This window comes from Bos indicus x Bos taurus, chromosome 27 (genome assembly GCF_003369695.1).
Source record: "Bos indicus x Bos taurus breed Angus x Brahman F1 hybrid chromosome 27, Bos_hybrid_MaternalHap_v2.0, whole genome shotgun sequence".
NCBI classification, from domain to species: Eukaryota; Metazoa; Chordata; class Mammalia; order Artiodactyla; family Bovidae; genus Bos; species Bos indicus x Bos taurus.
The window spans coordinates 13,697,262-13,713,401 of NC_040102.1; the positions used below are offsets into that span (position 1 = coordinate 13,697,262).

The window sequence follows — 16,140 nt, forward strand, 5'->3', positions numbered from 1 at the left end:
GATGGGATTTTCCAGGCAAAAATACTGGAGTAGTTTGCTATGCCCTCTTCCAGGGAATCTTTATTGACCCAGGGATGGAACCTGCATCTCTTAAGTCGCCTGCATTGGCAGGCAGGTTCTTTACCACCAGTGCTACTGGGAAGCCCTCCCTTGGAAGACTATCGTGTAAATATTTGCTTTCTGAAATAGTTCAGACCTTTCCATACCAATAGTTAATGCTGAAAATATTAACACTTCTCGCTTTTGTTGTTGATTTTTTAAGAATGTATTTACCTATTATTACATATTTACTATCTTTTGTTTTATAAAATAAGGACTTTCTCAGTTGACCTCATTATTAAATAATCAACAAAAAATTAAGACTCCATATTGATAGCACTTTCTTCTGAAATGTTGGGGGTGAAGAGTTGAAAACAGAAAACGTTTCCCATCCAAATACTGTTAAGTATATTGCTGCCCCTGATAGCAGGAAGAATGGCTCCAGGAAAACAAAACCCAATTCTAAACTTGAAATTCTTCACCAGTATAATAGAGTGACTTTTTAGGGTTCACAGAGAATTTCCAAAGCAAAAGAACTTTCATTTCAGAAACTGGAGGCACCGTCTTCTTCTGGGCAGCAGTTTCTCTCCATGTTATTTGTTCTTTTTGTATCCCTACTGTGACTCCTGAAGAAGTGGCCAGCATTCTTAGACACACCACAGATGGTCTGGTAGGAAGACAACAGCAGGTGTCAGGTCGTTGATAATCCAGCTCTGAGATCCCTGAATTAGACTAATATGTGTCATGAACAGAAGACTTCTTCATTGCTGATGAATAAACCCTCTTTCCTCAAACCACCTCTTCTGTTGACTTGCTGTCCATCTAGCTTTGGTGTCCCCTTGTGTGATGACCCTGTGATAAGCCTGGTTACCCCCTTCACTTAGTAATTGGGATTCTTCTATGCTATTCTTCATACGATTTTAAAACAATTATCCCACGTTATATTTCCTTAGCTGGAGTAATTCCAGGGAGACCCAAAAGATCTTACCTACTGGAAATGTATTATTTAAAAAGTTCATAGCCAGAGCTAGACCTCACTTCTTACACTCGAATGCACACAAAAACAGACCCAGTGTATTGAGTTGGGCAATAGAATAAATTATTTAATAGCTAATGGCATTTCACAGCTCTCAGCTTGCTTACCCCATAAAATACAAAGCGGGTGGGTGTATCTGGAGGCACTCTGTCAGGTTAAAGAAGACAATGTGGGGAAGAAAACTCTGAGTTCTGGCTGATATGTACATGCACACTGCAGAGTTGGTGGCAGTTTTCTGTCTTGGGACTTTGAATATTTGGAGCTTTATATATGAGGGGTTGACTCTGTGGTCTGTCATGAGTTCTATTCAGATTCAAGGAGCGAATAAATGAGTTTCCACTCTTACACGTTTATGTAGGTATATATGGGTCTCTGACCTCTCATTCAGGTGCTTTATTGTTCTCCTTTCAAGCTTAGCAATTCCAGAATGAGCTTCTCAGTTCATTTCTTTATAATGAACGTAACTCTGTGCCCGTGCAGATGCACAGCTGCCACTGACATCAGTTCTGATTATCCCAGAGAAGATGGAAAAGGGGATCTCAGAGGAGAGAGAGGCAGTGTAAATAATACCTGGACTTCATGTTCAAAATAGTGTGCAGACAGCGCAGATAACCTAGGAAAACTTGCTGGTGATTATTCCAGATCAGAAAAGATGAATCCAGTCTCATTGACAGTGTTGTTGTTCAGTTGCTCAGTCGTGTCTGACTCTTTGCGACCCCATGGACTGCAGCATTCCAGGCTTCCCTGTCCTTCATCATCTCCCAGAGCTTGCTCAAACTCATCTCCGTTGAGTCAGTGATGCCATCCAACCATCTCATCCTCTTCTGTCCCCTTCTCCTCCTGCCTTCAGTCTTTCCCAGCATCAGGGTCTCTTCCAGTCAGTCGGCTCTTCACATCAGGTGGCCAAAGTATTGGAGCTTCAGCTTCAGCATCGGTCCTTCCAGTGAATATTCAGGACTGATTTCCTTTAGGATTGACTGGTTTGATCTCCTTGAAGTCCAAGGGATTCTCAAGAGTCTTCTCCAACACCATAATTCAAAAGCATCAATTCTTTGATGCTCAGCCTTCTTTATGGTCCAACTCTCGCCTCCATACATAACTATGGGAAAAACTACAGCTTTGACTAGATGGACCTTTGTCAGCAAAGTAATGTCTCTGCTTTTAAATAGGGTGTCTAGGTTGGTCATAGCTTTTCTTCCAAGGAGCAAGCGTCTTAATTTCATGGCTGTAGTCACTGTCCACAGGGATTTTGGAGCCCAAGAAAATAAAGTCTGTAAACTGTTTCCATTGTTTCCCCATCTATTTGCCATGAAGCGATGGGACCAGATGCCATGATCTGGATTTTTGAATGTTGAGTTTTAAGCCAGTTCTTTGACTCTCCTCTTTCACTTTCATCGAGAGGCTCTTTAGTTCTTTGCTTTCTGCCATAAGGGAGGTGTCCTCTGCGTATCTGAGGTTATTGATATTTCTCCAGTATTGACTGTGAATTACATCTAAATAGCCAGACATCTGCGTCAGTCTGTACAAACAGAGAGAATAACCTTTCCCTTGGTAGGCATCTGACATCCAACCCTAAAAACTCAAACACTGAAACCACATTTCATTGCTCTTTCTGCCCAAAACTGCATTAACAACAAAGCTGCCCACTTTACAAACACATCTCTAAAAATGGTACCCAATTCCTTTTCTTTATTTTCCTTTTTCTTACTTTCCTCATGGAAAAAAGCATTTACTGCATTAAGTGTGATTTTAAGAGATTTAATCAGCAGATTACTTAAATTCATGGGGAAATGTTATGGTTGATTTCCATTTTTTTGCTATTTTAATTGTTTAATAATTTTACATTAAATTTTTAACCAGTATGGTTAGTCCCAGTGACATCACTAAAAAAAAGAAAAAGAAAATGTGTAGACAATTGAATAATTGTACATTTTTGTACATTTCAAACATTAACCCTTTAAATCTTCATACATTTCAAACATTAACCCAAATGCTACTATTGCTAAGGCAGTACTTTTTACTAATACTTGATTTAGTATTAGTCTTCTGCAGTCTAGTTTTAAGAAATCATTCATTCTGTCCAGGTTTCAAAGCAGAAAGGGAAATGGAGAAATTGTGTGTTATTCAGGTTGAGAAAATCCCAGAAAAATTAAAAAACAGATTAATCTGTCAGATTATTTTCAGCCTATCTCACAATATATATAATAATAGAAAATGTTGCATATTTTCTCACTATAATTTGCAGTGTGTCAATAGTGGCAAGCCTACATTAACTCTTTTGGTGTGTTTTATCTAGGCAATTAATGTTCAGTTGCTCCATAATGGTTCAGGTAAATGCAGCTTCTCAAAGTGTCGAATTCCTTCCTTAAACTAATTACATAGCTGTCTAAACCGGATGATCCGAGAGCATCCTATCTGGGTGTGTCAGCAACTTCCCTTATAGGGTGATCTTCAGGTGATTTACTCTGAGACCAAGTTACATACTCCAGTCATTTTAAAGGGTTGTTTGATAACAGGGCAAGAAATCTACACAGTGACAACCAGTGAAAGGAAAGTTTATTATTTTATAATCCCAGAACTGAAGATGGACAGTTGGTGTTTTCCAGAGACTGTCTGGCGTCTCGTCTCTGACTCATCCAGAGGATATCAAAATAAAAGCAACTTCGGCCTCCCTCCCTCCCAGCTACCCTCCCTTCTCAGCCTCCCAGAGGAGGCCCCTTGCCTGGGTTCCAGGATCCTGGTTTCAGAATGTCTTGAGGCCTAAAAGCAAGCTAATATGGTCACTGTTCTCTTCTGTCCTCTGCCCCAGGGTTGGGGGAGACCTAGGAAGGAGATAAGATGACTGGGGATATCATCATCTCTGACTCCTCTTAGCATCCCTCTCTTAAAAACACACATACTTCCAAACAGATTTCCTAGACCTCAGTTCATCCCAAAATTCAGCCAGTCTAGTGGTTCTTAAAGTTGTTGTTGTTCTTGTTCAGTCGCTCAGTTGTGCCTGACTCTTTGCAACCCCGTGGACTGCAGCTCGCCAGGCTTCCCTGTCCTTCACTCTCTCCCAGAGTTTGCTCAAACTCATGTCCATGGAGCCGATCATGCCATCGACTTAAAGTGAGACCTTCAGAGGTACGAAGCAAGGTGGGGTGTTCCAGGCCAGAGTCAAACATTTACTCGGGAGGCAGAGCATGGCAGGCTTTAGAAAGAACATGCAGCTCAGAATAACGGGAGCGTAGAGTATGTGTGGAAGCAGGAAGATGAGTAGAGGGAGATCATAGTTCTCATGCGGCAGGGCTTATACTAACCACCTGGCGATTGCAGTTAGACAGGGCTCCCATAAAGGAGTTTTCCCCAGGGAAGCACAGTGTTCCATCTGGCAACAACATAAGGATGAACTGAATGTAGAAAAGTAGGAAGCGGAGAAAAGCGGGAGAGGGGAGTTAGGAGACAGTAAATCTAGTTGAGTAGTGAAGGTCTGACCCACAGTTGGGCATGGAAATTTCAGAGAAAGAGGTAGGCTAGTCATCAGGAAATGAAATACAGATTGAGGACTTAATGCACGAGGGGAGGGAAAAGAAAATCCACTAACCTAGTGACCAAGTGGGTAGGAAATACAGGGAAGATGCAGGATGGTAGAGAGAGATGAGCTCTGATTTGGAAATTATGATTTGAGGGACCATAGTCCAACCCTGCATGTGGTCAAAAATGGCTGGTGAGAATTCAGGGTGAGGGACTTCCCTGGTGGTGCAGTGGCTTGGGACCCTGAGCTCCCAACACAGGGGGCCCGGGTTTGATCCCGGGGCAGGGAATTAGATCCCACATGCTCCAATTGAGACCCAGTGCAGCCAACTAAATAAAAAAGAAAAAAAAGGAACTCCGGGTGAGTCAGTTCTAGAGATGTGGGCATGGGAGCTGTGGGAAAAACGGAGCCACGAGTGTGAATGAAATCCCACTGGGAAGATCTGGTTAGGGAGGAAAAAGTGTGAATATATATGAATTTATAGACATGATCCTGTTAGCACTTGAGACAAAATTCATGTGAAAGAATATCTTTTGGTGTTTTTCTTATCTTGCATCTTCCCTGTTATTTCTGGCAATATGCGTATAGGTAGGTAGACAGCTGAGTACCAGACGAACACATGATTTAGAAACTAGTTGGTTGTTCTGCTTCCTGTGATGATGGAAGCGTTTTGCATCTTCTCTTCAAAATCTGATTTTTTGAGGATTGCTCACCAACAACATTTGCTCTTGAATTCAAAGAAATTATCATTTGCCTGTGAGATCATTGGTAAGATATATAAACCTCAGGTTCATTCCCAGAATACTGAAATATGAATTCTTCAGGATGTGCGTGTTATAAATCGCACGATGGCTGTTAGGATTCAGTCCACCGCGAGCAGTTTAAATCAGGTTCTGGTTTTGCTGTTTGCCCATGTCCTTCATCAGAAATGCAGATCCAGGAATGACTTGTATATATGCTTTTGTTATGATACGGTTGGTAATTGTGTTCTCCTTTACTGCAGTGACAGAGAAGTTATTACAGATTAGCATTGTGAGAAAAGAACTGCCATACAGATGGCAAGACTGGGGGGATTTTTGTTTTGTTTTACTGGCTGTTAAATGATGAAAGGAAATTGAAACCAAAGGAACTCTGATAGATGGGAGGAAAAAATTCTCCCTCTGTGTCATGGGGACAGTGGAAAAGACAGGCTGATTAAGTCTGTCTTGGGAGTCCTTACAGTGACTGGTGGCTCAGAATTTTGAGCAAGTGGCAAAGAATCCGCCTGTAATGCAGGAGATGCAGGTTTGATCCCTGGGTCAGGAAGATCCCCTGGAGGAGGGCATGGCTACCCACTGCAGTATTCTTGTCTGGAGAATCCCATGGACAGAAGAGCCTGACAGGCTACAGTCCATAGGGTTGCAAACAGTTGGACACGACTGAGGCGACCTAGCATGCTCGCATGGGGCTTCATGCCATGGGCATGCAGGATCTTAGTTCCCTGATCAGGGATTGAACCCTTGCCCCTTGCATTCGAAGCACAGAGTCTTAACAGCTGGATTACCCAGGAAGTTGCCTCCCCCTCCACACGCACACACCTCTTTTTTTTTTTTTGCTGTTGAATTTTTTTTTTTTTTTTTTTTAAGTTTGTGAGAACTTTGTTTCCACCTGAATGTATATGCAGTGTTAACAGTCTATGGGTCTTAGTTGGTGACAGTCTTAGTCAATGGCTGTCTCAGCTGAGGAACTGCTAGAGATGTTTGAGCTGAGAAGTGTTACCCTCGGGAGCTGGGGCATGGCATGGCTTAGAAGATGGATTTGGTAGCCGTGGATGTGGGGAGAGGCAGCCAAACCAACTTTGCAATCTAGGGCGGCTGTGGGAGTGGAAAGATACGTGTGAGACATTATGAAGGCAAAGGAGAGTGTCGGGAACTTCTTGTCTCTAAGGGGGTATGAGAGAGAGGATTTCACATCAGGATGGAAATCAGCATTTTCAACTGAGATGGTCTGAGCCTCTGGCTTTCCGGGGCATTTGTCGAGAATCCTGCTGTTAAGGAAACTTAAAAGGAGATTTTAAAATATACTACAAAGGCTAAAACAGCAAGTCTAGGCAAAAACGCAATCAAAATTAAAGATGAACAAATAGAGAAACCTCAACACAGGGCAGCCCATCAGTGAAAGAGCAGAAGGTCATGGAGAGCCTGAGGGAGTTTGTCTTTTCCAGCGAGGGGCTGTTGTCAAGAGGGGTCAACCGGGAGCAAAAAGGAATGTGCCGTGTGATGAATCTGAAGCTACGAGGTGGAGGCCAAATGAGTGGAAGGGGTGCGGGGCATGAAAGTGATGTTCCAGTCGGATTCCCTGGAGCCTGTAGCGTTGTGAATTCAAAAGCTCATAAAAGAAAACCACGTCTCAAATCTACAGGCTAGGCAGGCTAGCTCTCACGATCAGGGCCAGGCAGCATTCTGGAGCGCCACACGCTGCACAGGGGCAGAGACTGTGTCCAGAGGCGTGTATTTGATGAGAAGGCCCCATTAGAACCCGGGATCAAAGCTTTTCGGAGGACGGCCGGACATCGGCTGTTGCACTGGTTTTCTGCTTTTGCTAAAGATGGGATCACCTGCCCTGTCTGACAGGCATCTCATTCTCCCTCCCTCCCTCCCTCATCCAGGGTCCCCTGGTAATTCTAATGTCTGCCATCCATCTTGTTTCACTTCTGTTGTCCTAGCTGCGAATCTGTGCAAAAGTTCTCACAGATCCACAGTGAAATGGAAAAAAAAAAAAAAAAATACATAATGATGGAGAGAATGTGTTCATAAAGCTTTACTATTTCCTTGTCAAGAATGGTCTGCCCCCTGAAGTTAGGTCCTTTTTTGCCTGCAGCATGGCTAAATGGCCTCTTTTTATGAAAGGATGCTGGTAACAGGTGAAGAATTTGCAAAACTCTCTGTTGGTTCCCAATCTTATTTTTTGTCTTGGTCTGTGAAATCGGCGAGTCTGGGGAGGAGTCCCTGCGTGACCTGTCACCCCACCCCTGGGCTCCTTTAAGCCTGATTAAAGCCTTGCTTCTCCTAAAAACTACCACAGTCCCCAGTGGTGACCCCTGTCCAGGTCCTCCCTCCATCATCTCGCGGCCCCTACCTGGACCCTCTGCTTCAGCAGGCTCTTCCACGCCCTGACTTCAGAGCCTGTCTTTCCTCATGCCTCCACACCTCTCCCTGCCTGTTTTCTTGACTGGGCTGTGTCCCGTCTGTGTTCCTTATCTTCCCATCTAAATCCGCATCTATTTCAAGGCCCAGCATGGGTCCCCACCTTGACATGGCACTTGCCCACCACTCCAGCAGGACCTCACACCATCACCTGCACTCAGCGGGCTCTGGACCGCCAGGCTTTTGATGCTGTTCGTACCCACAGTTCCCTCGTGCTGTAACTTGCCCCACAAGCTTATTCAGAAACTGGTAGGTGACCAGCGGGGTAGATGCCCTAAGGGTCCTTTGGAAAATAGCAGCTTTCCTGGCCAGCCCCGTGTAAGCACTTCAGCCCTCTGAGTGCCTTACTTTTTACGAGCAGCCCCTCGTCTGAAAGCACAAACTCAGGACTTCCGGGGCTACACTGTGGAGCTGGTCCACTAAGATGCCAGCTTAAGCCTCTGTCTTCCTAACTGCACTGCCTACGAAAGCTACTTGTGGCTTTATTTCCCAAAGAACCAGAAGCAAACAGGTGAGTGTCTGAATACGCAGTGCCCCCTGCTCGAAGGCGGCGCACTCGGCATCCTGTGATAGGAAATGCCTGCCCAGCAGGACGGGAACCACGGGGTTGGCCAGTGAAAGAGCAGTGGCAAGGATGGAAGAAATGCGTTCCACGGGAGAAAGGTGATGGGCCCGCTGTAGACTGAATGGAGCTAGAAAACATAAACCAGCAAAGGGGACAGAAAAGGGCAGGCGAGTGATAGCCGCAGGAATGCATCAGTGGAGCGCTGGCAAGTGGCATCATCTATATGAAGCTATCGTTCTCCACTCTAAGTCAAGCGCTTTGATTTACAGACGGGCCCGGGGACCTGGGTCCAGTGCTTGGAATCTCCAGGCATGGGCCCATCGTGAGATGCAGAGACAGAGCCTGATCAAATCACCTAACCACGTCAGATTTTCATTTGTCCATCTGTAAAATGGGAAGGGAGGCAAGGGTTGATGAAGTACTGAATTGCCTTTTATATAGGAGGATGCAAAAGGATGTCAGTTTCTCTTTAAAATTTTTCTGTGGCTTTTTTCTTCCCGTTTTATTGACACATAGTGGACAGACAGCACTGTTTAAGGTGTACAGCACAGTGATTTGACTTAGGTACGTCATGAAAAGAGTATCACAGTTTGGTGAACATTCATCATCTCTTGAAGAAGGCAATGGCACCCCACTCCAGTACTCTTGCCTGGAAAATCCCATGGACGGAGGAGCCTGGTAGGCTGCAGTCCATGGGGTTGCTAAGAGTCGGACACGACTGAGCGACTTTCACTTTCACTTTTCACTTTCGTGCACTGGAGAAGGAAATGGCAACCCACTCCAGTGTTCTTGCCTGGAGAATCCCAGGGACAGGGGAGCCTGGTAGGCTCCCTATGGGGTCGCACAGAGTTGGACATGACTGAAGCGACTTAGCAGCAGTAGCAGTATCTCTTACAGATAAAACAGTAAAGAAATAGAAAATTTTTGCTTATGATGAGAACCCTTGGGATGTACTCTCTTAACAACATATATATATATATATATATATATATACATAAAACATACAGCAGTTTAAGTATTGGAGAAGGAAATGACAACCCACTCCAGTATTCTTGCTTAGGAAATCGCATGGACAGAGGAGCCTGGCAGGCTACAGTCCATGGTGTCACAGTTAGATGTGACTTAGCAACTAAACAACAGTGTTAATTGTATTTATCTGGTTGTACATTGCATCCCTGGTACTTATTTACCTTAGGGTGTTAATTTCTGTAAAAACACAGTAACTTTTTCTCTCTCTTATCCTGTGAGAAATATAAAGCAATGCAAGAATTATGTCCTGGTTAACACTGCACTTTAGGCTGGTATGGTCAGTAATTCTATAAACCTAGGCTTGTTTGTTTCTTCAAAAGTAATAATGTCTTCAAAAAAAAAAGTAGTGACAGCAATAAGCCCTGTTGAGTGTCTTTCATTGATGCCTTAATCTGCTAGGGGCATTTGGGTTGCTGGGGAAGAGAAGGACTCGCCTTTTTTATTTCAGCTCTGCCTTTTGTGGGTCCAAACAATGATTACACTTAATGGTGCATTTTCTTTCTCTCTGTGTCTCCATCGCCCGCCTCCTCTCCTGAGTGCCCGTTCCTGCCTCTGGCAAAGCAGCAAGGCAGATTGTCAGATCAAGTCAGTCAAACCCCTGATCTGACTGATACTGTCCCCACTGAATTAATGGGGCCTGAACGGACATCCCTCTCTCTCCTCCCAACTTTCCACCTTCCTGTCTCCACCGTGACATTGTCCTTGCGGAATTCTCTCCCTCAAATGCCTAGATGCTGCTCCTAATTCCCAAGTACATTTATCTAAGTGACACTATCAAAGCCCACTATCCTTTTATTCCAAAGTAACATCTAGTACTTTTTATTCTACCCCCATCTCTTTGTTGCCCCGTGTTTTCACCTTTTACTATTATACCTTCACTTTTCCCCTTTCCTGGTGACTTCTGTCTTTCCCTATTAAGATTCTTTCATCTCCTACTTCTGCATCCGGACTTATTTTCAGTAGGACATGGTTCAGCACTCCATTTCTTAGATCTTTTGTTAATGAAGCAACTTTAGTGTAAATATGAAATCCTATCTTAAATGCATTTTTGTCCCAGGGAAGCCCCTGATTTCTCATTCAATATCCGCTACTCCCCCCACCCTGCCCCCCGCTTCTTTAAAGCACATTGTCATTTTTCTAAATTTTCTCTGGTGCTGCCACCAGTGCGAAAGTCACCTCCCAAAATCAATATGTTAGTAAAATGTTATATCTCTAATGCATAGTTATGATTAAAGGATAGCTTTTTAAGGTACATCCTAACATTTAAATTATAAGTTCCTCCTTATATATATGCTAAGACAGAGTTCGTGTATAATAAATAGTCATTAAATGTCAGGAAGTATTACATCTCATTTCAGTAAACATAATAAATCATCATTCAAAACACCACCATTCCTGTAATGTCAGTCGAGACTACATTATCACCACCCCCGCCAACATTTAAGTCCCAGAGTACCATTATGAAGTATGTCAATCACTGAGAAATAAAGTCTTTTTAAAAGTCTTTATTATACTAATTTGTTGAAGATGTCTCCAGATACTGAAGGGATATCTTTACATATGTAAATATATAACATGAATGTATATATACTGCTTTACAAAGTTATAGATATAATTTTTTCATATTGCACTGCCATAGAGGGCATAAGTTAGTAAAACCTTCAAACAGGATATAACAGCGAATTCAGTCTACTTTGTAGAAAATATGGAGGAATACTAAGAAATTTAATATCACCAAACATGTTCCCTTTGAAACAGCAAATTAGATGTGCAGGAGGATTTTGGTCACACTTCAGAGAAAAATGTGCTGAGGTGGAGAGCTGTTTACTCTGCCTCTCACCGGCATGGCTTTTCTATGTTAAACAGGCTTCTGATGACTTCAAAGCATGTTTGAAGTCCTCACTCAGCACAGCTCCTGCACAAAGACAAATATGCTTCCCAACACGTGTGGCTAATACTGCCGCCAACTCTCGTGTAAGTAGGAAGAATCTGCAGTTGCCTGTTTACCACCCAGTTCATTCCTCTCTCGTTCAGCTATGACAGCGAAGGGCGTCTGACCAACGTGACATTTCCAACCGGCGTGGTCACCAACCTTCATGGAGACATGGACAAGGCGATCACAGTGGGCATTGAGTCGTCCAGCCGAGAAGAAGATGTCAGCATCACTTCAAATCTGTCCTCCATTGACTCGTTCTACACCATGGTTCAAGGTAAGCATGAAAGCACAGCTTTCAACGGCCCTGTTTAAAACACCGCTGGCACGGAAGTCGCATGTGGCCATCCCCCTCCCTCCCCGCGCTGTTTCAAGACGAACTTAGGGAAGGAAAGGTGGAAATGTAAACCTCTAGAGATAAGGATGAAAAGCCTCATATCTACATGTAATGTTTATTTAGTAACATAAGGGCTTCCCAGATGGAGTGATGGTAAAGAACGCACCTGCCAGTGCAGGGATGCAAGAGACCCAGGTTCGATCCCTGGGTTGGGAAGATCCTCTGGAGAAGGAAATGCAACCCACTCTAGTATTCTTGCCTGGAAAAACCCATGGACAGAGGAGCCTGGTGGGCTACAGTCAGTCAAGTTCAGTTACTCAGCTGTGTCCGACTCTTTGCAACCCCATGAACCACAGCACACCAGGCCTCCCTGACCATCACCAACTCCCGGAGTCCACCCAATGATGTCAGTGATGCCATCCAGCCATCTCATCCTCTGTCGTGCCCTTCTCCTCCTGCCCCCAATCTTTCCCAGCATCAGGGTCTTTTCAAATGAGTCAGCTCATTGCATCAGGTGGCCAAAGTATTGGAGTTTCAGCTTCAAATCAGTCCTTCCAGTGAACACCCAGGACTACTCTCCTTTAGGATGAACTAGTTGGACCTCCTTGCAGTCCAAGGGACTCTCAAGAGTCTTCTCCAACACCACAGTTCAGAAGCATCAATTCTTCGGCACTCAGCTTTCTTCATAGTCCCATTCTCACATCCATACATGACCGCTGGAAAAACCATAGCCTTGACTAGATGGACCTTTTTTGGCAAAGTAATGTCTCTGCTTTTGAATATGCTATCTAGGTTGGTCATGACTTTCCTTCCAAGGAGTAAGCATCTTTTAATTTCTTGGCTGCAGTCACCATCTGCAGTGATTTTGGAGCCCAAAAATATAAAGTCAGCCACTGTTTCCACCATTTCCTGTCTATTTGCCAGGAAGTGATGGGACCAGATGCCATGATCTTAGTTCTCTGAATGTTGAGCTTTAAGCCAACTTTTTCACTCTCCTTTTTCACTTTCATCAACAGGCTCTTTTAGTTCCTCTTCACTTTCTGCCATAAGGGTGGTGTCATCTGCATATCTGAGGTTATTGATATTTCTCCTGGCAATCTTCATTCCAGCTTGTGTTTCTTCCAGTCCAGCGTTTCTCATGATGTACTCTGCATATAAGTTAAATAAACAGGGTGACAATATACAGCCTTGACTTACTCCTTTTCCTTTTTGGAACCAGTCTGTTGTTCCATGTCCAGTTCTAACTGTTGCTTCCTGACCTGCATACAGGTTTCTCAAGAGGCAGGTCAGGTGGTCTGGTATTCCCATCTCTTGAAGAATTTTCCACAGTTTACTGTGATCCACACAGTCAAGGGCTTTGGCATAGTCAATAAAGCAGAAATAGATGTTTTTCTGGAACTCTCTTGCTTTTTCAGTGATCCAGCAGATGTTGGCAATTTGATCTCTGGTTCCTCTGTCTTTTCTAAAACCAGTTTGAACATCTGGAGATTCACGGTTGACATATTGCTGAAGCCTGGCTTGGAGAATTTTGAGCATTATTTTGCTAGTGTGTGAGATGAGTTCAATTGTGCGGTAGTTTGAGCATTCTTTGGCATTGCCTTTCTTTGGGATTGGAATGAAAACTGACCTTGTCCAGTCACAGGGCCACTGCTGAGTTCTCCAAATTTGCTGGCATATTGAGTGAAGCACTTTCACAGCATCATCTTTCAGGACTTGGAATAGCTCAACTGGAATTCCATCACCTCCACTAGCTTTGTTTGTAGTGATGCTTCCTAAGGCCCACTTGACTTCACATTCCAGGATGTCTGGCTCTAGGTCAGTGATCACACCATCGTGATTATCTGGGTCGTGAAGATCTTTTTTGTACAGTTCTTCTGTGTATTCTTGCCACCTCTTCTTAATATCTTCTGCTTCTGTTGGGCCCATACCATCAATTCCGTACTTTATCGAGCCCATCTTTGCATGAAATGTTCCCTTGGTATCTCTGATTTTCTGGAAGAGATCTCTAGTCTTTCCCATTCTGTTGTTTTCCTCTATTTCTTTGCATTGATCACTGAGGAAGGCTTTCTTATCTCCCCTTGCTATTCTTTGGAACTCTGCATTCATATAGTATATCTTTCCTTTTCTCCTTTGCTTTTGGCTTCTCTTCTTTTCACTGCTATTTGTAAGGCCTACTCAGACAGCCATTTTGCTTTTTTGCATTTCTTTTTCTTGGGGATGGTCTTGCTCCCTGTCTCCTGTACAATGTCACAAACTTCCATCCATAGTTCATCAGGCACTCTGTCTGTCAGATCTAGTCCCTTAAATCTATTTCTCATTTCCATTGTATAATCATAAGGGATTTGATTTAGGTCATACCTGAATGGTCTAGTGGTTTTCCCCATTTTCTTCAATTTCAGGCTGAATTTGGCAATAAGGAGTTCATGATCTGAGCCACAGTCAGTTCCTGGTCTTGTTTTTGCTGACTGTATAGAGCTTCTCCATCTTTGGCTGCAAAGAATATAATCAATATGATTTCAGTGTTGGCCATCTGGTGATGTCCATGTGTAGAGTCTTCTCTTGTGTTGTTGGAAGAGGGTGTTTGCTATGACCAGTGCATTTTCTTGGCAAAACTCTATTAGCATTTTCCCTGCTTCATTTTGTACTCCAAGGCCAAATTTGCCTGTTACTCCAGGTGTTTCTTGACTTCCTACTTTTGCATTCCAGTCCCCTATAATGAAAAGGACATCTTCTTGGGGTGTTAGTTATAAATGGTCTTGCAGGTCTTCATAGAACCTTTCAACTTCAGCTTGTTCAGCATTACTGGTCAGGGCATAGACTTGGATTACCATGATATTGAATGGTTTGCCTTGGAAACGAACAGAGATCATTATGTCATTTTTGAGATTGCATCCAAGTACTGCATTTTGGACTCTTTTGTTGATTATGATGGCTACTCCATTTCTTCTAAGGGATTCTTGCCCACAGTAGTAGATATAATGGTCATCTGAGTTAAATTCACCCATTCCAGTCCATTTTAGTTCACTGATTCCTAGAATGTCGACGTTCACTCTTGCCATCTCCTGTTTGACCACTTCCAATTTGCTTTGATTCATGGACCTAACATTCCAGGTTCCTATGCAAGATTACTCTTTACAGCATCAGACTTTGCTTCTATCACCAGTCACATCCACAGCTGGGTGGTGGTTTTGCTTTGGCTCCATCCGCAGCCTTCTGTAACTCAATGAAACTAAGCCATGCCGTGTAGGGCCAAGATGGACGGGTCATGGTGGAGAGGTCTGACAGAATGTGGTCCACTGGAGAAGGCAGTGGCAAACCACTTCAGTATTCTTGGCTTGAGAACCCCATGAAGAGTATGAAAAGGCAAAGACAGGACACTGAAAGATGAACTCCCCAGGTCGGTAGGTGCCCAATATGCTAGTCAGTCCACAGGGTCGCAAAGAGTCCATGGAGCATACTAAGAAATCTAATTTAAAAGAGTCAGACACAATTGAGCACACACATACATATTTAAAATCACATAATATCTAAATATTTCTGTTGACCTAGAAATAGTCTTGTTTCTTTCCCACTTAATAAGTTAATTCTCACTCTCTACTTCTCTCATCAATCCCTTTTTACTTCAGTGTCACTGGCCATGGAAGGACAGCCGCGTGAGGCTAAGCACTTTCTGAATCCATGGGTGATGCAGTCTTTGAATCCACTTCTCATGCCATCACTGGAAATTTATACCAGATTCCAAGTATTTGTGTGATATCTGGGCTTTCCATTTTTTCATTCAGTATATGGACTTCCCTGGGGGTCAGATGGTAAAGAATCTGCCTGCAATGCAGGAGACACAGGTTCAATCCCTGGGTCAGGAGGATCCCCTGGAGAAGGGAATGGCAACTCACTCCAGTATTCTTGCCTGGAGAATCCCATGGACAGAGGAGCCTGGCGGGCTGCAGTCCATGGGGTCAAAGTCAGACACGACTGAGCAACTAATACTTATCACTTTCATGTAGGCATAAACATCCAATATCTCCATGAGAGCCTCCCACCATATTCCTTTTTGATGTAATCTTCAGGAACCCCATTTACAATGACCGCTGCAACTGTGAAGTCATTGCTCTAAAACTAATTGTTGAATCTGAGTTACACTTCAGATTATGGCTAGATTTATTTCCAGCTTGGGAAGATTCCCCTGGAGAAGGAAATGGCAACCCACTCCAGTATCCTTGCCTGGAAAATCTCATGGACAGAGGAGCCTGGGGGCTGCAGTCCATGGGAGTCACAAAGACTTGGCCATGACTGAGTGACTGACACACTTACACAATATTTTATAGATTTGCGTTGTTGCTGGTTTTTTCTTTAGCCACACCTCCTGGCTTGTAGGATCTTACTTCCTCCACCAGGGATCAAACCCATGCCCCTTGCAATGGAAACACAGTGTCCTAACCACTGGACCACCAGGGAGTTTGATTTAAACTTCTTTGACTCGTTTTTATTAACCAGCTCTG

At 43.7% G+C, this 16,140-nt stretch overlaps 1 protein-coding gene across 15 annotated transcripts in view; it reads left to right on the forward strand.

The window, feature by feature from the left end:
• Positions 1-16,140, forward strand: part of TENM3 (teneurin transmembrane protein 3) — a 2,746,241-nt gene that overhangs the window by 2,704,379 nt on the left and 25,722 nt on the right. For all 15 annotated transcript variants that reach the window (XM_027530163.1, XM_027530171.1, XM_027530173.1 and 12 more), the window contains one exon: positions 11,406-11,581. In XM_027530163.1, the coding sequence (XP_027385964.1) occupies positions 11,406-11,581 (176 nt within the window). The remainder of the gene's footprint in view (positions 1-11,405; positions 11,582-16,140) is intronic.